The sequence below is a fragment of the Medicago truncatula genome, chromosome 1 (genome assembly GCF_003473485.1).
Source record: "Medicago truncatula cultivar Jemalong A17 chromosome 1, MtrunA17r5.0-ANR, whole genome shotgun sequence".
NCBI classification, from domain to species: Eukaryota; Viridiplantae; Streptophyta; class Magnoliopsida; order Fabales; family Fabaceae; genus Medicago; species Medicago truncatula.
The window spans coordinates 46,518,179-46,540,027 of NC_053042.1; the positions used below are offsets into that span (position 1 = coordinate 46,518,179).

The 21,849-nt window shown below is 33.3% G+C and overlaps 1 protein-coding gene across 1 annotated transcript; it reads right to left on the reverse strand.

Annotated features, from left to right (window-relative positions):
* Nucleotides 1-6,522: 6,522 nt before the first annotated feature.
* On the reverse strand, nt 6,523-15,630 carry LOC11417820 (chorismate synthase 1, chloroplastic). The gene is made up of 13 exons (XM_003591876.3): nt 15,176-15,630; nt 14,519-14,669; nt 14,238-14,314; nt 14,095-14,153; nt 13,910-13,993; nt 13,731-13,823; nt 11,828-11,908; nt 10,531-10,662; nt 8,593-8,695; nt 8,374-8,468; nt 8,208-8,273; nt 7,440-7,524; nt 6,523-7,059 (listed from the first exon to the last, which is right to left on the reverse strand). The coding sequence occupies exons 1-13, from the start codon at nt 15,312-15,314 to the stop codon at nt 6,914-6,916; spliced, it is 1,311 nt and encodes a 436-aa protein (XP_003591924.2). The 5' UTR covers nt 15,315-15,630; the 3' UTR covers nt 6,523-6,913.
* Between the last annotated feature and the right edge of the window lie 6,219 nt (nt 15,631-21,849).

Consider the following 21,849-nt stretch of genomic DNA (forward strand, 5'->3'; position numbering starts at 1 on the left):
TCCAAAAATTAAAATTTTAGTTTCTTTGTTATGAATCATTTTGGTATCTTGCGGCATCCATATTTGGATCTTGCAGATTTGCTGGAATTTTGTCAATTTAAATTTGAACATTAATTTCTTGAATAAGCTTTCATTATATAAACTGATAAAATCTTTGTAAGCTGGATAATAAATCTGCTAATCCAATGTTATGAATAAAAAAAAAAAAATCAAAGAGTCAAATGTTTATAAAAGAAAAAGAAGTTTCTGTGGACGAGAAAAAAAAAAACTAAAAGTTAATAGGGAAAATGGACAATTAATGTATAACTTTACATACAATTGAGATTATTAAAATTAGTGAAGCTGGCTTTTCATATTTTGGTGGTACAAATTGTACCTTACAATCATAGAAAAAATATTCTTAACAATTACAGATTTATTTTTTGGTGAATCAATAGCCAAAAGATCATCAATGAAAGAAACTCACCTTTAGATATAAATGGGTTTTCTGGACAAAGGAAGAAGAAAGTGGAATGAGAGGGAGTTGATGAGTTAGATTTGACGTTGATGGACTATGATAAGCTTTTGTGGATAATCTAATCTAATGGTTGAAATAATTGATCCATCGTAGACCAATACCTCAATGGATCCAAGCTAAATGGCACCAAAATGAATACTCCAAACTCATGACAACAATGATATGGCCCTATACTTATAAACTGCTGAAAATATATGCTTAAATATCTTTAGAATATTTTTAGAATTTGTTTTGTTGTTAATTTTGTTTTTAGAAAGGTTTTGTACTTAAAAATATACTAGTTTGCTAATATGTTTTGTATTTACAATTTATCTTTATATACCAAGCGATGAATATTTACTATCAATATTTTATACAATCATTTTACGAGATAATGTTTGACAAAATTTTGTCTCATACTTTTTATTGTGTTCCTGCTATTTCTTTCTATTGTTTGGTTTTCAAGTTAATATTTACATTTTTCCTAAAAAAAAAACCTAATATTTACATTTTCTTATATATTTTTAGTTGTCCTATGAATAATTGTTGGAATAACATATTTATATACAAATATATATATAAACGATAGATATCATTAGAAAATTCTCTTAAAAAGAAGATAAATATAATTAAAAATTTCTTTTGAATAAAAATATAATTAAGAAATGTTAACGAATACCTCTAAAACACTTTTTAAAGACATTCAATAATATTTATTTTTGTGAAAATTCGTATATTTATTGCATTAAAATTTATAATATTTAATTTTTGGTTTTTCTAGACTACCTTTGAAGAATGGTGGATAATTTACCCACCAACCAATGAAAATGAGCTATTTGTTGGTGGGGTCAAGATAGTTCATGGATACAACTTAAAAATGTGCTTATGTGGCTAATGTGTATTGGTTGGGGTAAATTATCCACCATTCTTCCATGAGTACTGTAACACTCACTTTTAATTATTTAATTATTTAATTGAGTCTAGACGAGTTATATATATTATATTTATATAATATATGTGTGATTTACGATGATTTGAGATGATTATGTGATATGATGATTTTATGAGGAGATGAGACTTATTTTGTTGTTTAATAAAATAAGATTTGAAAATAAAATAAAATATTTAGTTATGGGCTGTTTTGAGATTTTAGAGAGTTTTGGGGGAGAAAGAGAGATAAGATAAGATTTTATGAGGAGATATAAAAAGGAAAGACCTAGGTTTTTAGAAACACTTTGTACGTACGACTGTTTTTGGATAAAAGGGAGAAAAAGCCAAGAGAAGAGCAAGAGAGACTTAGGGCTGCGATTTTCATCTATAAGGTAAGGGTGAGACTAACTCTGCAGTTTTATTAATCATGTAATCCATCTGGTTGTAATTAGCAAGAAATAGGATTGAATTGGAGAAGTCGAGAATTAGGTCAAATTGTTAGAATTGATGATTAAACGGTGAAAATTGGTTAGATTGATGTAGAAACTGTCCCTTGACCTTAGATTATGATTAGGATGAATTATGGAATTGAAATTAGGCTTAAAACCATGAGAGTATATGGATTTTCGTAAAAACTGCACTTCTGCCTGAGCCTATATTCATCGCCCGCCCTCGCGAACGATGATCATCGCCTCGCGAGTGATGAAGTTCATCGCTCGCCACACAAGCCAATTACCCTCGCCTCGCGAGTTGCACGTCGCAGCTCGCCGCAGCGAACAATGTTACTCGCCACAGCGAGCATGACCAGAGAGCATGTAGAATTCTGTATTTTTGACTTTTGAGTTGAACCTTAGATGTTTTTGAGTGCCTAAAGATGATTATTAAAGATTAAATGATAACTTAGAATGAGATTGAACCTGGTTTAGCTTAGAACAACATTAGTTGGGAATCTGGCTAGTACTCGCCATGGCGAGCAGATGCTCTCGCCTCGCGAGCACTTCCAGAACTGAGTGCAAGTGAGGATGTTGCGATCTGTGTCGCATAATTTGATTAGAGATGGACCCTTGGGTAGTAATGTGACCTATATAAGATGTTAACTGCAATCTGTGAAGCTGTTATGAAAGGTTAATGTTGATTATAATGTGATTTAATGATTAATTGCATTACTTGAGTTATGAATGAGTGATTGAGATGTTGCTTTTATTTGATATCGTTATGTGATGTCATACTGTTGTTGCAATCTGCATATGTTGCTATTGTTATTTAACTATGTTGCATGAGTCGATATAAGATGATCAAGATGATGTTGAACCTCCAAATTATTGGATACATAAGAGATGATGATTAAGATGTTTTAAGAGATCGAGTCCATGCATTAGCATACATATGTTGGGGGCTCATGCCCTGGAGCTTAGTACTCAACACGATGGAGCATTAGCTCAAACTAGCGATGGAGGCTTATGCCCTGGAAGTATATTAATACTCAAATAGTGATGGGGGCTCATGCCCTGAATTGGTACCACATGCATATAAGAGGTCTAAGTTGCATAGTCGCATAGTCGAGTCAATGATGAAAGATGTTAAGATGCTATGAGATTTATGATGCTTTAATGAAGTGATTTCATGATATGTTATTATTTATGATGTTCTGATATTTAAGATGTTTATGTTGAAGATTTATGTTGTTAATTACGATTGTTGAATTATATTGATTAATATTATTGTTTTGTGAAATCTCACCCCTTCTGTTTGGAAATGTTGCTCTTCGTATGAGTAACTTGCAAGTGGTCGAGCTTAGATTGCTGTGTTGTTGTCCTGAGTGACGTGTTCCTCACTGAGTCGATTAAGTTGCTCTGATACGTAACGGGATGGGGTTTATGATTGCATGTTTCATTTCCTTTACGTATTTGACTATGATATTATGATTTAAGTTGTTTAACTGAGATATTATGATGAGGCCTGCGTGCCAAACTTATTTATGGTTTATGACATAATTTCGCTGCTATTTCGTTGAAAGTTAAATTATTATTTGACTATTTACGATTATGTTTAAATGTGATATCCCGTTTTATGATCTGATAATTATGAAGAAATTTTTATGTTGGGAAAACGGGGTGTTACAAGTACCCTAGTTGTCACCTTAATTTTTTGAACAAATAATTTTTAAATTTAAGATCTCTAAAGAGTAAAGACTATTCGAGGGTACTTGCCATAAAACCGTTGTAGTTATAGAGATCCATGCATATGTCACACCATAGTTTTAAAACTCGGCTCGGTCATCGACTCGGCGGGGGTACTGGGTCAATGGGTCAATGGTCGAACCACTGAGTCATTGGTCGAACCGCATGACTGAACCGGAATCACTCGGATGACTCGGTTAGATAACTCGGTCCTTAGATTAAATTTATATAGTTATTTAACCGGATTAATTCGGATTGAATCGGTGACTCGGTCACTTTAGAAATTAAAATAATGACCTCTGTAAACATAGTTTTAAAATTCGGACCGGTTATCGACTTTAGATAAGTATTAAAAATGTCTTAAAAAATTTAATTTTTTTAAAGGAGTAAAAAACCTCCTGAGATATATAAATGACACTTTTTTTTGGGATATATAAATGACATGAGATTTTGTTTTCTCTAAAACGTTTTGCTATTTAATGTGTTTAACCCACCTTTTAATTAGATGATATGATTATAATATATGAATGTTTAGAACAAAAATTAAACAACATGAAGCGCTTGCTAGAGTGGTTAAGCATGTGGGAATCAAATGTAAGGTTGCCTGTTCGAACCTCACAAGCGCCACTTTTTTAACAAAACTTGTTTAATAAAATATTTGTTTGATAATGAAACCGGTCCGGTTCAAAGAACCACCGGTCGCCAGTTTTCACCGGTTCTGGCCGAGTCGCACCGGTTCACACCGGGCTAACTGCACAACCGATCCAAAACTCAGACCGAACCGGTTAGGGGTCCGGTTCCTGGTTCAACCGGTCAAACCGGCCGGTCCGGTCCGAGTTTTAAAACTATGTGTCACACATATATGGCGTGTACGTTAAAAAGTCAACTTGTACCAAACGACAATCAGAAGCTGTCGTCTCAATGAGTCACCGCGATAATGTTTAGGATAATACTGTTATACGGGCAAGCAACTACAAATTTGTTAAGTTTCTTCGGTATATTTGTACTTCTTCTGTTAAGCAACTACCAAACTAAAATATTATATGTACATTTGACGACATTTCTTTGGTATATTTTTTTTGGTTAAATATATTTTTAGTCCCTCTAAAATTTTCCTTAAACTTTTAGTCCCTATAAAATTTTCAATCACTACTTTTGGTCCCTATTTTAAAGTTAATTTTAATATTTTATAATAAAATTTAGCAGAAATGTGTAGAATATTATAAAAATGTTTCATAAAAAAAATTAGAATTTTTTAACAAAACATAAATTTAATATGAATTTTTAACCATCAAAAATATAAAAATTCATATTAAATTCATATTTTGTTAAAAAATTCTAAATTTTTTTGGAAGAGATTTTTATAATATTATGAATTTTTCTGCAAAATTTTACTAAAAAGTATGAATTCTACATATGAGTTTACTTTAAAGAAGGGACCAAAAATGAAGATGGAAAATTTTTTAGAGACTAAAAATTGAAGGAAAATTTTTTAAGAACTAAAACAAAAAGTTGGTATATTTATAGGAACAAAAAACATATTTAACCCTATTTTTTTTTAAAGAATTTCTTCTATATTGTATATTAGTTTTTGAGCAATGCTAGATGCAGTCGCTCTATCAATCGCTTTTAGGCACTTCCTCATGGATTGGTCTTAATAAAATTTAAGACCGGCAACCTGCTGCTCTATTCAATTATTATATTTTAATAATAAAATGAAAAGTCTGGTAACTATTGCCATCATCTCCCACATAAAACGTTATCTTCAAGATCTGATGTCCCTAAATCACTTTTTACAAATTTAGCGGCACCACCTTCTTCATCAAGTTCGTCTCTCGACAAAATTGTACGGTGTTGAAGTAAGATTCGAGCAATAGTTTGGTGGGGTTTGGGGTTATTGAAGATGAAGAAATATATAGAGAAAGTAAAAAACCATTTTTTGGAAATCAAAAACCCATTTTTTTCATAGAGAAAGAACTCAGTTTTAAGAGAAGCATTTCTTTGGCTTGGTGTAGTCTGGTACTGTGGTAGTTCTTTCTTACGGGAAGATTTTTGTATTGATTATTAGGAGTGGGGTTTAATGAGTCAGGCACAACGAAGGAGATGAGCAACTTTTTTTTTTAAGTTTGAACAAAAAAAAAAATTGTGTATCTAAAACCAGAGGAGCCGGTTATCCCGTATTTGGTTTTTGGAAAATGACAGGTGGCCCAATAGCTGAATGAGTGTCTAAGAGAGAGTGTGAGAGAGGTTGTCTTAGCATTACTCTTAGTTTTTTAGAGGATTTTTTTTATATTATTCGTTAAGTTTTCTTTTGAAAGGATATTAGTTGTTAAAAAGGATATTAGTTGTTAAGTAATATAGAGAGACATGCATAACTTTCAGTTAGCTTTTTCTTTTCTTTTTTTGTTTTGAAAAATTATTATATTTTAAGCTTCTTTTTTTTTTATATAGATTTCGAATATAGCATTGAACCGGGTATCTAGGTTTATTTTAATTTTTCGAAATAACGAATTAATGAATTATCATAATTTTTAATTAAAATAAATTTCTTGAAAGCATGTTTTCCCACAGATCAAACTATTTAACATTTCTCCAACAAACATAAAACATTTGACAAAGAACTACTTAATCTCCAAAAGATATACTGACGTAGAGATTGATTTTATGTTATTTGTTAATTATTTGTGTATAGAAACAAGATGTTTGCTCTTTTTGTCCTCCTATTCGCTCTTTTATCTTAAAAAATAATCTTTGGTAGCTATCTACCAGAGACTTCAAAAACACACAATATTATTCAATAGTTACAAACCGAACGGTTTGAACATTTGTGGATGCCAAAAAGAGCAAAATTCTAGAGAAAAAAATTCACCAATTCTGCCTTCATAATCTTAAAGGGTAACAGGTAACACAAACAAGTTAAACTTGCCAAAGCTTCATTTATTGAAACACAGCAGCATATAAAAAATCAGACTTTCAAAAACTACAAAATTTCTTGCAACAAATACCAATTCGCTATAAAAATACATCTATATGTGCTTTTGCAGCATGACACTCTAGAAACAATGTCAACTATTAAAAACGAAGAGAAAAAAGAAAATAGTTTTTAACCTTTATATTAATACAAAACGATAGAGAGCACCCGCAAACATATATATATATATATCTGCCAGAATACAACATGCAGTCCAAGAACTGGATCCTCTTAAGGAAATTTGAACTTTTCATCAAAGTAAGCTGTCCACTAAACACTAGCCAGAATGAAGATTTTATTTGAGGCCAATTACTGATATATGCACCCTTTTCATTTTCAGAAGGGCACTTCTTCTGTTTCTAATTTGGCTGACAAGGATTCTTGTAAATCAAAGTTGGCGGGAAATAGATTACACTGTGCATATTGCGCCATCAATTGGTCCACAAGTACCAAAGCTACCATGGCCTCTACCATGGGTACAGCTGCAAGTCAGGTCCAATAAAAATTTAAGAAATTTTCTTTAGTAATGATGAAAAGATAGGACATGAAAATGAGTTGAAATCTAATAGAAAATCAGTCACAGAAACATATAGATCTTCCTAACATTAGATTTTTGTCTTCGTGTTTTTTTTTTTAATTTAAAAAAAAAACGTCTTTTTACCAGTAGATTGGATTGGCTACATATCTTTATGAAAAAAATGTCATGTAAAAAATTATCTTGCCCTTTCAGGACAAAGTTAAACTCGATTCTAAATGATTTTCTCAGTAACTTGGATGAATTGCTATCAGAGACAACATAAAACCTTAACTAATGGGATGAAAATAAGATAGGCAGCACTTCAGAAAAGGCTGATATACTAACCTCTCGGGACAACACAGGGATCATGACGACCACGGGCTATGAGCTCTGTTTCTTTCTTATCCCGAGTCACTGTAGATTGCTTCTTCTGCACAGGGATAACATTATGTTCAATTCATATCAAATAGAGAAAAGTCATTGTCATGTGCAACAAACCACCTAAATCAGCTAAAAATGGGGGGAATGTGAAGATCTGCATGCCAAGGAACTGGAGGCAGCAAGATTACGCAAACAAAAGGCTTCCTCAATTGGTACCCTGAAAACTCGGGATAATGTTTACTACTCAATTGGTACCCTCAATTGGAATCAGATGATGTTTACTACTTCATATAACTATGCAATTGTCTCATTCAAATAGAGAAAATGGAAATCAATAAGCAGCTTCAGTAGTTGCTATCTTATTTCCTACACAGCTGATCTTGTTTTGGCATCTTATTTCCTACACAGCTGATCTTGTTTTGGCAAACACACCTCACCTCAATGGTGAAAACGGTGTGGGGGCGTGAGTGCTTTTTTTAATGTAAGTATACATTGATTAATATTGAGGGGATATAAGGTTGATTTAGTGGTTGGGGTGAAGGAGTTGAAGAGTAGATTGATGAGGAGGTTGAGGTGTCTGCCCCCATACACAACATTAACACTTAAATTTGCCAAGTTAGAACTTGAGTGCAACTCATTTACTCCCCTGACATTGGTTTTTGATATGATGTGTGATTGTGTGTGTGTGTGTGTGTGTGTGAGAGAGAGAGAGAGAGAGGATATTGGACTTACTGTAATAGTCGATGTCGGCTTGAAACCTATTCTCATGTTAATTATTTCTCCATTCGAAATTCCACCCTGATTTTAAATATAAACAATACAGTAAAACAAATATAGAACATGACCATCATACAACATATCTAGAAACAACTAATTTGTTATAGAACTGAACAAATACCTGTATCCCACCAGAGCGGTTTGTTCTTGTCCTCATTTTTCCATTTTGGTCTATATAAAATTCATCATTGTGTTCACTCCCAGTCAAAAAGGTACCTATAATGATTTCATTAAGCTATCAGAAAATACCCGACACAATTGATCAAGAAAATTACATTGATCAGGTATCCCTGTATAAGACAAAGCACTCGTTGTCATATGCATAAGCAAGTTTCAATACCTGCAAACCCACTACCAAATTGAAAACCCTTAGTTGCAGGCAATGACATAGCAGCTTTAGCCAACTCAGCTTCAAGTTTGTCAAATACCGGTGAACCAAGACCCTGAGAAATAATGAAGTCATTTTCTGTTCTAGTTGAAAAAAGTTTGAAAAATCTGAACAATACAAACATATAGTACTTGGTTACAAAACAATGCAAGGAGTGGAAATGCCTATAAGATATCAGGCATGCAAGTAGATATATAAAGGGAGATATAAAGTTACAAATCAACAGGGATTGTTTCAAAGCAGTGCTGTTTTCTTCCTTTTTCTCTCATTCCTATTATTTAAATATCAAATAACAGGGTCATACCTCAAAGAACAATCTAATAGTGATAGGCTGCAAATTTAATACTTGTATCGGTATATGGATGATACAGTAAAAGCGAAGGTAAGATTCCAAACTCATGGAATCCTAGATGACTAAAGAGCACAGCTTGTCTGAGTTTATTTAATTGCCATTGGTTTTTTTAGAGTTTCCACAAAATTCTATATCACGTATATTTACTAAATTAATTTCTGGATAAATCATCAAGCAATATTACAGTCACAGGGCGGACTGAAAGATGGTCTTTAAGGAGAATATATAAACACATATTTTAAACCTCTGTTGTCAAAGCGGAAATGCGGCACGACGTGGCCACCCCAAAAATTGACGTGGCGCGGGGTGCGGGCGCTATTTCGGTGACGCGGACACTAATATATTTAATATTAAAATACTATACTGTTGAAAAAAATACTAAAATACCTTTAAACATTACTCAAAATTCATGAAGTATTCCTAATTTGAAATAAAAGTCACAAGTCCTAAGCAAAACATAAAACATACTTGCAAAAAATACTACTCCCTCCGTCCCTATATATAAGACCCTTTTGCCAAAATCACGGGAATTAAGATAGTGGATATTTGTATTAAAGTTGTTTGTAATCACTATTGTTTTTACAATTTTATCCTTTAAGAAAGAAGGTTAGTTTATGTTTTCAATATGTTATTTATTGTTGATTGAAGAAAAAGATGTATAATAAATAGGGGCATGTATGTAAAGAAATAATTAATGTAGTTGGAAATAACAATGGGGTCTTATAAAAAGGGACAAATTTTTTTTTCAAAAGGGTCTTACAATTAGGGACGGAGGGAGTAATAAAATTCAAGGAAACCAACACTTTAAGCCTCTAAAGCTTATAGTAACAAAAGTGCAAAACATTAACAATTAACAAGTTCATCCTCCCAATTAACAAATTAACAATTAACAACTAACAAATTGACAAATTAACAAATTCTGAAATCAAGAGATGAAGAGAGGAGAACAAAGATGGGTTATGTGATAAGAGATGATGAGATGAGAAGACGAGATGGATTTTTTTTGTTGGTACGATGAAGAAGTTGTGTTTGCGGCTGTGTATTTGGTTCTGATGGAGAAGAGTAATAGTTAGGGTTTTGAAAATTACAAAAAAGACCCTTAAAATGGTTTTAAGTGAAGGGAAATCCTGTATTTTACACAGGGTTGTAAAAAGTGCCCGCTTTGACCCACATCGTGCCCGCTTTATACCCGTAATTGCACCCGCTTCAGCCGCTTTCTCCAAACGCTCCGCGTTGGAGCGCTGCGTCGCGTTTTTCTGTTTTTGGCCGCTCCGCGCCGCGATCAGCCACTATTGACAACAGAGTTTTAAACAATATGGGAAGTTGTTTATTAAAAAAAATAAAAAGATTATAAATTGTGTTCTTTCAATCTGATTCATTAGTGTCACTATCATGTTTCCGTTGAAATTCAGAAAGCCAAATATAGTTTTCCGATAAAACCCTTGTGGTTCTTATCACTTTTAGAAGTTAATTTGTGCACTAAACCCTATTTTCTTGCAGAATTATTTTTACTTGTCAGAAAGGTGAATAAGACTTACACGTGGACAGTTCCTCACAATGCATGTTACAACACCACCAACAGAATCACCTTTCACTCGGACAGCATCAATAGCAGATATCATCTTCTCTGCATATTCAGGGTCTGGACATCGAACAATATTACTCTCAATCTGGACAAATTCCAAAAAGTAATGGCAAACCAGGAATTCGACTTCAGAGATGGAAGAATAAAATATCATAACATCAACAGTAAGAAATATTAATACAATTTTACCAAAAAAAAGAAAAAGTAACATTAAAACAAATCGTAATAATAATGAGCCAATTTGAAAGACTGCGGCAAGTAAATGTCTGAACAGAAGAGCATGACGGCATATGTTAAATAAAATAAGTAGTATGAATTAGGATATTCACACACTTAGATTAGATTATTTAGTTTTCTCGTACTAATAACAACAACAACAACAACAACCAATAAATAAATACAAAAAGAGTAATGTAAGATTTCCATGAAAAGTAATCAGTAGATACAGTTATTTGGTCAAAATACAGGAAAAAGTCTATTACAGATTAAACTCATTCAATATTTTAGTTATATGAATTACCCATGTTTTGACGAGAATGACCTTTTATACATTTTATCTTAAAGGTGTTCCCCTTTACTACCAAATCAATACATTCATCATCATTGAAAAGAAAATCGTACAAACTGTCCCCTTTGAGATATTTATTTATACACTAATTATACATCTTATTCCATACAAATTGTTATATCAAATAAAGAGAATAGTTGACACTAATGCACATTTACCGGTTGGAATGGTAAAAATTTGATCACCCATTTTCTTAATAATGTTGTCATTTCCTTGGTAATACTCATCAGTCGTGTAAAAAGCAAGTCAAGTTTCAGTTTAAGATTGCAATGTTATTTCTTCCTCTGTGAACTGAAACTTTTTCTTTTAAGTTTGATATTCTAGAGTACATTTATTCGAAATGTGGAAAAGAAAAATTATTTACTGAGTTTAAATTTAACAAAGGACAATTTAGTCACTACATATATGAATGCCAAAATTTCTTCCGACAAAATCATTAGTTGTAACATGGTAAGCATGATTTGAAATGGAATTAAAAGTAGTCTTTCTAGTTTCCGATAAGCAGGCTTGACTACAACATTTTTACTAAGTAGCATCCAAATGTCCATAAAAAAGTATTAAAAATAAAAACAGCTAGTCATCTCCATGTTTAGAATACTACTTGACAACACAGAATCTAATGCAAACAGTTTTACAAAAGGTACATTCTAGCATATATAAATATGAAAAATTGCTATTGTACCTGATCAAGTGTCAGTGTCTCATGGTCAATTAAGTCTTCGGGAAGAATAATCTTGTGCACTTGAGAGACATAGGCAAGAATCTGAAAATTAAAGACTTAGCCAATGATATTTCTGAATGAATTGGAAAGTAAAACATGTTAAACAGTTAAAAGGCGCATATATCCACACCAAGCGGGGAGGGGGTGGGTAGCTCACTTGGTTGAGCTAACAGATTAAAGGATTTCAAGGTCCAGGGTTCGAATCTTGGCAAGGGACAAAATACTAACATAACAATCAACATACTAAAAAATCCGCATCAAACATGCATTGGTGAACGAAAAATTGAGAGAGAGAGAGAGGGGAGATATCTAGTAAGTAGGCTCAGACAAACACACTGATGCTATACATATTACACAAGATCAGTATGGATAGGAGGATGGCAATTAAGTGATCCCCTTGTTCTAGTACTTGCACAAAGGCTGAAGTACAATCTAATAACTCTAAAACCTTTTGGTGACACCAAACTGGTAAGCAAGCTTCCATAACCAAAACTACTAGATCTGGTTTTTGATATGATGGATGACTGCAGAGGAGGTTTTGGCAAAAGTGGTTGTTGCAGAAAAGCATGAATAAGAAGGAGAACAAAAAAAGGAAAGCTGGTATTTCGATCGCTAAGACCAATTATTTATCTAATAAGCCAAGCTAAAACCATTAGTGTGATGGGATATCAATGTTATCAATGGCTAATGGCAGAGTATGGGGACCAACCAAAAGTCCACTATATGAACATGGTGTTGCGGCCTATGGCAGAAACATTGCAGATACAATAGGTGTTGCAGTTTATGGTGGCTAACACAAAACCCACCATGGTGCAGATTTGACAACATTGTAGGGTATAGGAGATTATATTTTCTGGGTCAAGTGCAACTCTCTAAGGAAGAGAAAAGGGTTAGAAAGCAGGACAATATGAGAAGTGAAGCTTCAATTGAGAACCAGACCTAGTAGGCCATTTCACTCTATATCATTTCAGCTATAATGATCGAAGATTCTCTTGATAAGTGATCATATTCTGGCATTCCAAGTGACTCGTGAATTCACTCTTCCTCTTGCTGAGAGAGAGAAAATAAAGCTATTTGCAAGAATTCTTTAGAGACATGAATGGCAGAATAGATGTCACTACACTACCAAAACTATTGAGCTAGCTATTGTTATGGGCACTGAAGAAGGTCTATGAGATGGGGGAAAGAGACGGATCCAGAAGTCCATCAAATGGGAGCTGAAAACATTTAGTTATAAATACTTATTACATAAAAAAAATTAATTGTAATAAGTCAAACAATGATTAAAACGAAAAATGTTTATATAATAGGGACCATTTCGGCCAAAACAATTATAAGGACCAAAACAAAATAACCAGTATATATAGACAGGGTGAAAGAACATATTAAATCCCAATTTTTCATATGTATCTTGTTCATCGTGTTTTCAATATTAAGGAACTTGGTAGAATAATGATTTTAGCAACTGCAAGTTGTTCAACTTGAGGACAATTTGAATGATTTGTTTTAGGTGGGTGATATTATGTGTTTGTTAGGACATTTGGTAAGAGGGTTTATCAAGTAGTTAGTTGGTTAGTTGGGCTGAGATAGTTGTAAGAAATGAGGCGTGTTGCCCATAAATAAGAAAGAAGAAGTGTCATGTGGTCATTAGATAGGAAATGGGAGCCTTTCGGCAGGGAGATTGCAGACCCTCGAAGTTCTGTATTGTTCTTTAATTAATGGAGATTTTCCCAATACCAAGTTTCTATTGAAAGGTTAAAAAAGCTCAACACATTCCTAACATGATAGATCATTTTTGGCCTGTTAAAAAACATTAAAGAAATTTAGCATTAGTATGGCTAAACTCGTGAAACAAGTAACACACCTCAGTTCCTGCAAAATTTTTAAGGATTTTCTTAGCAACAGCACCAGAAGCAACCCTTCCAATGGTTTCCCTAGCAGAAGATCTACCACCACCCTAAATATAGGAGTTCAGATGTATGAGCTTAATGCATATCTCATTGAATGAAAATGCCTAACTTATTACACTGTAAAGATCAATACCTGAACTGATCTGACACCATACTTCATGTCATAGGTTGCATCTGCATGGGAAGGCCTATAAGCTAATGACATCTCGCTATAATCCTGAAAAAGTATCCAAAAGTACAACATTTTATTAGCCACGTAAACCAAGGCCATGGTTGTTTGCCTTTATTGAATATTTCTGAACATGAAACTATACTTACATTTCCTCTTTGATCAGTATTGGGCACAAATACGTGGATTGGAGTTCCTGTAGTAACTCCTGCAATTAATAGATTATACGATTAGAGCTTTTTTCAGGAAACACATAACTTCCCAGTTAATAGCAGTAAGAAGAAATATTAACCTTCCGAAACTCCTGAAAATATTTTACATGTATCAGTCTCCTTTCTAGGAGTTGTAATTCGGCTTTGACCTGGCCTCCTATACACAAGAACCTTACAATGTTATTCTTTAAAGACATGTTTTGTCAGAAGCAATCATTGCCTATCAGCTATCATTCATAATGTCACATTCCCTTACTAGCATTTCAATAAAATCCATCTTATACATTATTCCTCTATAGCCTCTAAAGGGCTTTTTTCAGTAGTTATGTGAAGACAGTGAGATAATTTTGAAGGAAAGTACCTTCTGTCAAGATCCTCTTGCATATCAGCTTCAGAGAGAGGGATGCGAGGAGGACATCCATCAATGACACATCCAACACCTCCTCCATGAGATTCTCCATATGTTGTAACCCGAAAGTGGTTACCATACGTACTCCCAGCTGCCCGAATATCTGTAATACATGAATGGTTTCAAAAACTTGTAAGATTCGACCAGCATGAGAAGTAGCAGTAACTATTTCCTTTAACTCATTCATTGTGTTTAATATAGTCTCAAACCAAACTAATCGGAATTTGAAGTTAAAAATAAAACTGGGCCTGCATCAGCTTGTGTGATTGAATGTTAGCACTAGTAGCCGGGCGAGCTGACAGGTATTATTTTTTAGTTTTTTTTGGGTCTGCAGTGCAGATGAAGTGGCAAGCACCTGCAGAAACTGACACTCATTGCAGTTGAGCTAGGCCTTAGGAATGACAGACACAGATTTAATAATATGTTGGAATTCAATTTCAAATAATCTAGTCATAATATATGCAATTTCAAATAATTCAGGTCGATCAAAGTAGCAGAAACAAACAATTTGACAACATTAAGATTGAAAAATGGAAGAAATAAAGAGTAGCTAGTAATTCAATAAAAATAATAACAAACAGTTAACAGAGAGAGAGAGAGAATACTAACGGAGTTGTTTTTTGGGGAAGCGAGGACGGAGGTAGACGGAGGAGAGGGATCGAAGATTGGAATTGGGAGAAAGGAAGGAAGATAAAGAATCGGTTCGGGAAGGGGTGAAGAAGGGTTTGGTGGAGATAGAAGAAGCCATGGCTATTGCTATGGCTATTGGGAAATGAAATGAAATAATCTTTGTTTGATGTTTGGTATTTGGTAATGGTGGTTGTTGTTGAGTTCACAAAAGTTGAATTGAATTGAAGAATTAGTTGGTGGCGATGGCAAATTGCGTAATTCTAGCATGTGAAATCGTAGTAGTGATGTGTCAAGTTGTCACTACCTACTACCATTTTTCCACGTGCCTTTTTTTATCCTTGTTTGGTCATTGGTCCTCGCTGGTGTCTTGTCTGCTTTGGTGAGTCGGGAATGTGAAGATGGATAATTCTTGTATCTTCCTTGTTCACTTTTTGGATTCACTGAATTTTACTCTACTTTTTCTATATTGAATGGATGGGAGAGGGATGGATCCACTGAATATATTATTTAGATTCAGATATACATGAGAGAGAGAGAGAGAAAAAAAACATTTAGCATATACAAAAATTTTAAAATACAAATATTGTAAAAGTCTTGTTAAAAATATTAAACCAGGCAGTTTGACCCATCTATGAAATTGTTGTCAAACACTTACTAGTGCTATTATCAAAAATATTTTAAATTGAATTAAACTTAATAAAGTGTCATGTATTTATTTATAACATTCTATGAAACTTTATAAATTTCATCTACTCAATAGTTATTTTTTTAGGAGATCTACTTAGTAACTATTAATTTGACGATTGTATTACTAAAATATAAATATATCTAAAAAATATATATCAAAGTCAATCGATTCCCGGTCAAAAAAGTATCATCATTAAATATTAAAAATATTATAGTTTATATTTTTATGCAACTAAAAAAATAGAGCAATACGAACAAAAAAAACCCTAAAAAAAAAAAAAAAAAAACAAACAAACAAACAGTGAATCAAATGGAAGGAGTTAGTCTTCCACAACATGAACTAGTAGTTGAATCTATGTGGAAGAGGAGTTCACATTTAGTTATTCAGTGAAAAAGATTCGTATAGCAAGACTTAACGGTGGATTCAATGAGAAAGAAACTGAAAAACCAAAGCAAAAGAAACCGGAAAAATGCCTCGTCTTTATTGTTTTGTACAAAGATAGAAACCATGTATATCGTTTTGGCAGGATTCAAAAGTGGAGGGGTCCGTTGTGTGTGAGGTATAGAATTCTTAATAATTCATCAAAGACTTAATTGTTGTTTGTTGCAAAGATGTATGCTCTAGATTGGAGAATTTAGGGTGAGGTTTGAAGATGACGACATCAACTATTAGCTTGGGAGGAGGAATAGCCAGGTGAAATGCTCTAGATTGGAGAATTTAGGGTGAGGTTTGAAGGTGACAACGTCAACTATTAGCTTGGGAGGAGGAATAGGTGGGTGAGTGTTGTAAGCTCGTAAATAAATTTGTTTTGCAAATTGGCGTGGAGGTGGCATCTAGATTCGATCAAAGGTTATATTGTTAGTGGTGTTTATCATATGTTGATCAAGATAGAGTCGGTTGTGCTTGCAGTTTACAATAATATTATTTGAACGAATTAAAATTTGTTTTTGTTTGCTTGACGATTATTACGTAATTGAAACCATACAAAGATTACTTTGGCTATGCGAAGAATTATTCAACGCAATGCAAATTTGTGTGAGAGGGTGCAGAAATGAGGAAGGTATTAATCTATTTATGGGATGTGATTTTTTGGGATTAGGAGTTGGCTCAACATCCATTTTGTGAGCTTGTGTTATGTGACTGAACATATTTTACAATTTGAAAATTTAGGCGGTGTTTGTGAAGAAGATTCCCTTCTTAGATTTGGTTGGGTTTTGACGATAACAAACTCACATCACAAAAGAAGAAAACCATGAAGGCACAAGATGAAGATTAAGAACGAAGATTAATGTTTAGGCTTCTTGGTTATACACTTTGTAAGTATGACAATTATTTTTTAATTTATCATTCTTAACTTATGGAACAACTTAGAATGCTCAGAAAATAATTACTAACATTTTTCTAAGTCACCATATGAAGCAATGCTAATACTCATGAAAGTAAATCACACACTCACAATAATTTTTATTTAAATAATTTATTTTCTTTCATTTTTTTTTATTTAAATATAATTTTGCTAGAAAATGTTTTTGCATGAAACTGTTAAAGTTGCTTTTAAACTTTCATTGGAAAAGTTTTTGCATGCACTTTAACATTTATTAAAAGTTTTATGAGCACTAAGTCAATTTGTTAGAGTGATATTGATAAAGAAATACAACCATATATTTGTTATTTTTCAATTACTTTATTGTAAAGAATCTTGTCATTGTTGGTGAGAATTATTGTTTAAGATAGTGGGGGTGCTATCTTGTGATTGTTGTAAAAGGTTCTTTGATTCGGGAAGATTCAAAGTCCACCAAAATTGTTTGGTGTTTGTGTTGTAATTAAGAGATGGTTTATTTCTTGTGTTTATGTTAGAAAGATTGCTAGGGGGGGTTTTGGGGTGAGATTGCTTGCAACAAAGATTCTAACATAGTGGATTCCTTCACGGGATGTGAAGGGGGTGGATTGACCCTAAGGTTTAGAGGAGAACTACTATAAATTGTCGTGTTTTTTTCTCTTCTCTTACTCTTTTATTTTTCCATATTCATACCATCACATTAAGTTTCCGAAAAAATATTCAAGAACGCTAAAGTAATTTTTTTACCGATAATCCTAGAAACATAATCCCTAATTTGGTTGGTGTGTGTTAGGACTCTTTGAGAGAAAATAAATAGTCGTATTTTTTAGTGCAAAGAGGAATTAATTTGATAAATAAACTCTAAAGATAGCTAAATACATATTATTGTGGTATCTAATTACAAAATACAGCAACTTAGCCAAAGATTTTTTTTTTTAGGTAACTGAAGTCATCTTTTGAATATAAATAGCTTCTCCATATATGACATCATAAGTGTCAATAAAAACCTCATTTAAAACTCACACACATATAAATCCCAAGTTCAAAATTTAAAGAAAAGTGTTCTGCCTAGCAATATCATCATCTTCTATTGACCTAGACCTTACCAACAATCCCGTTGATCTTTTAATTTAATGTTAAAAATATTGGTTAATATCCTTTAAAAAAAAAATATTGGTTAATATCTTATCTGAATGGGTTGTATTGACATGTCCATTTTCCTCCCTATCTTAAACTCTAGTGGTTCGACAATTATTGGTGGTCTTCAAAAAGTAAAAGTAAAGGCTAAAGTTTTTTTTTTTTTTTTTAGGGAAGTAAAGGCTAAAGTTTTATTGGTTGTATTGACTAGAACTCTACTCTTTCATGATAAAAAGTTGGTCTCAAGTTGACTTTGCAGTATCTTGGTTGTGTTTGCTCGAAAACAATATACCAGAGACAAACAGTTAAAAGTGCCACAGAAGTTGTGAAAATTAATAAAAAAGAGAGCTGTTATTTTATTATTGATTAAAAAATAAATGTTTTATTTTCGTGAACCCGACTCAGTTGATAAGAACATTTTATTATACTCAAAGGCGCCAAAGTTTAAATCATAAATACTCCACCTGTTTAACTCTAGGAGATGAATTTTTAGTCATTAATATTTAGATAAAAAAAAACACAAGAGAAGTGTATTTTTAATAGACAAAAAGATAAATATTATTTTATTATTAAATATATCATGAATATATTTAAAGTAAAAATGCGCAAATGTTATCAAAAATTAATTTTAATTTACTTTACAAACTAAATACGTAACAAATATCAGTAAAACTATTACTTTTTCCACCCTATGTCTTTCCTCGCGCGCCCTATTTTTTCCAATTTTACCCTTGATCCGGATTTCGTTTTCCGGATTGCATTGTTAGAATTTTGCAGATGTTTCCGAATTTGAAAACCCGGAATAATATTTTACCAGAACTTTTGCAATTTTAATCTTCAAAATTCGTAAAATAAAATGCAAATAAAAAAAAAAAACAGAAATAAAAAGACACAAACATAAAAAACAACTCATTTTATTAATATATGAACAATACATTGCAATAATTTTCAAGCTTATTACATAAGATCCTAAATCTATTTCTAATATCCTATGAGCCTAATTCTAATCTCCTAAGAGCCTAACCACTGGTATGTGATGGGACATACCAGTAGTTTGCCTATTGGAGGAAAACCGGAGGAGGGGGGAAGAGGAGGGCGGGAAGAATAAAACAATGCCCCTGAGGGAGATGGGGGTGCTCAAACTTACGCCCGGACAGACCAAACTAAGAACCACATGACCCTCGGATGAACCGCACTTCGTTGCAGCGCGGTTCCATCCTCATTGACCGTTCATACAAACCCATAAAGTTTTCAACAAGGCCATTATCTATGAAAGGCCAATGATGGAAGACCATGGTTGTAGAAGGAAGAATAGGAGGAGAGGGTGGGAGAGGATGGTGTGAGAAATGGTGGGGTTTGAAATGCTATTTATAGGGAGTGGTGGGTCAAAAACGGCTGGGAGGCCATAAACACAGTCAAAAAACACGTTTTTCTTACTTGACCACCGACAAAAACGTGTGATGCAGACCACTGACCATGACTGATGCATTCCGGAAAATAAAATCCGAAATGGACACCTGTTTTCCGGAATATATTTTCCGGATTAATGCGATAATGGTGGTGAACGAGAGAAAAGTTGGCACTTCCTGTAGGGCTAAGAACATTCCGGAATGTAAACACCGGAAAGATTCAGAGCCATTATTGTGGGTTTGGATGGTTACAACCACTAACACATTTTCATTGACTGTATTAATGACCTAGGACTTGTTTTAGGCTATAAATAGGCTTCCATCTTCAACAAATATCTTCATTCTTCACATCACCTCTTTTCTTACATTTTCTTCAAATGTTTTTTAGTTTTTTAGGGGTGTCGATGGTGTTATGGTCATTGATGACCGTTCATAGAACCCTGCAATTGCAATGCATTGCAGCTTGTGTGGGGTTCATATAACGGTAACCAGAGACCCTTGACATCAAAGAAAGATAAAAAAAATTACATAACATCTGGTCCGAATTTCTGTTTCCGAAAATAACTAACAATCTGGTCCAGATTATGTGATCCGAAACAGGGGTATTTTAGTAAATTTTGCAGGACGCGCGAGGAGGCAGCAAGGTGGGAAAAGTAATAGTCTATCACTAATTGGTGTGTTTTTTATTTCTCACAAAAAATTGCTCAAAAGTCCATTGACCCAAGATAATTTTAATGGAAGAATTCTGCTCTTTACCCAAACAGTTTTGCTCATACCTAAAGTAAATGTTCATATTGTCCCTGCGTGAGTTAACTCACGCTAGTTATATTTTTTGAAAAAATCATATTGAATCCCAACGTAAGTTAACTCACGTTGATTTTGGCTTGATTTTTAGCTTCTAAAAACTAGCAAAATATAGAGAGAAGGAAACAAATTTCCTCGCGCTGAAGTTATAATATTATCAAGTCACAGTTTAACTATTCTTTCTTCCATCTTCCTCCAACAGTTGTTTGATCCTCATATGGATTCAGTGTAAGCCTGGCTGCTCTGTCTTTATCATTTGTTTACCTACTAAACAAATCAGCTAATCATATTGCGGAGATGATTGAGGATTTGTTAATTTTTTTGCTGTTTGCAGACCTGCCTAATATATACTAATCGGGATTTGCTTTTTGGCTTCCTCATATTATTACCAAAGGGAATTATAAAAATGTGATGATAAGTGCCAAAGCATATCAATTGTTTTCTCATAAAAATTAAAGTGCCACAACTTTTGTATGATATTGAAACAACATGACAAAATGCAAGCTAAAACCAACGCGAGTTAACTCGCGTTGGGATTCAATGTCATGCGGCGTGAGTTAACTCATGCAAATTTAACACTTGCGTGAGTTAACATGTGTAGGGATATTTTGGACATTTATTTTAGAAATGAGCAAAACCATTTAGCTAAAGAGCATAATTTTTAATGGAAGAATATGAACATTTGACCTTGTATTAAGCATGTGTTTGTTGAAGCAGTTGAAAGTGTGAATAACGCATGTATACAACGATGCTACATTTTGTAGCTTCCTTATTTTCACGGCAAAATTTTATAGGAACACGAGAATTGAGTTTTTGCCGCATATCCAAACAATGCATAATCATGTTTATCTTTAATGATATTTGTAAGAGAAGGAAAGTGTAAGATTGAGGGAAAAAATGTAGAGTTTGCAGTGAACACTAGATTAAGGGTTATTTTAGTATTATAATACAATATTATAAAATTTTAGATGTAATCAGGTGCATTGGAAGCAGGGGTGGACCCGATCAAGACAAGGTGTGGTTATTGCCACACCAGCCCCGACCATATATATATATTCACTCTACGAGCTATGCCCACTAGTACACAAACACACACTTTACTTTTTTTATGGGTCATGTTGACTTGTGCTCTTAGGATATAAGTTAAAAAATTAAAAATGGAATTAAAAGATAACTTTTGCATCGAAAATATAAAATTTTAAACTTTTGATGCAATCAATGTACATTTCCAAGAAAAAGTTTCTATATTTAGTTTTTAAACTCGGACACAAGTTAA

Coding starts and splice junctions, on each gene's coding strand:
- LOC11417820 (XM_003591876.3), bottom strand. CDS start 15,314: ATGGCTTCTTCTATCTCCACCAAACCCTTCTTCACCCCTTCCCGAACC. Junction 13,994..14,094: donor ATACTGATCAAAGAGGAAAT/GTAAGTATAGTT, acceptor ATACTTTTTCAG/GATTATAGCGAGATGTCATT. Junction 8,274..8,373: donor ACCGCTCTGGTGGGATACAG/GTATTTGTTCAG, acceptor ATTTAAAATCAG/GGTGGAATTTCGAATGGAGA.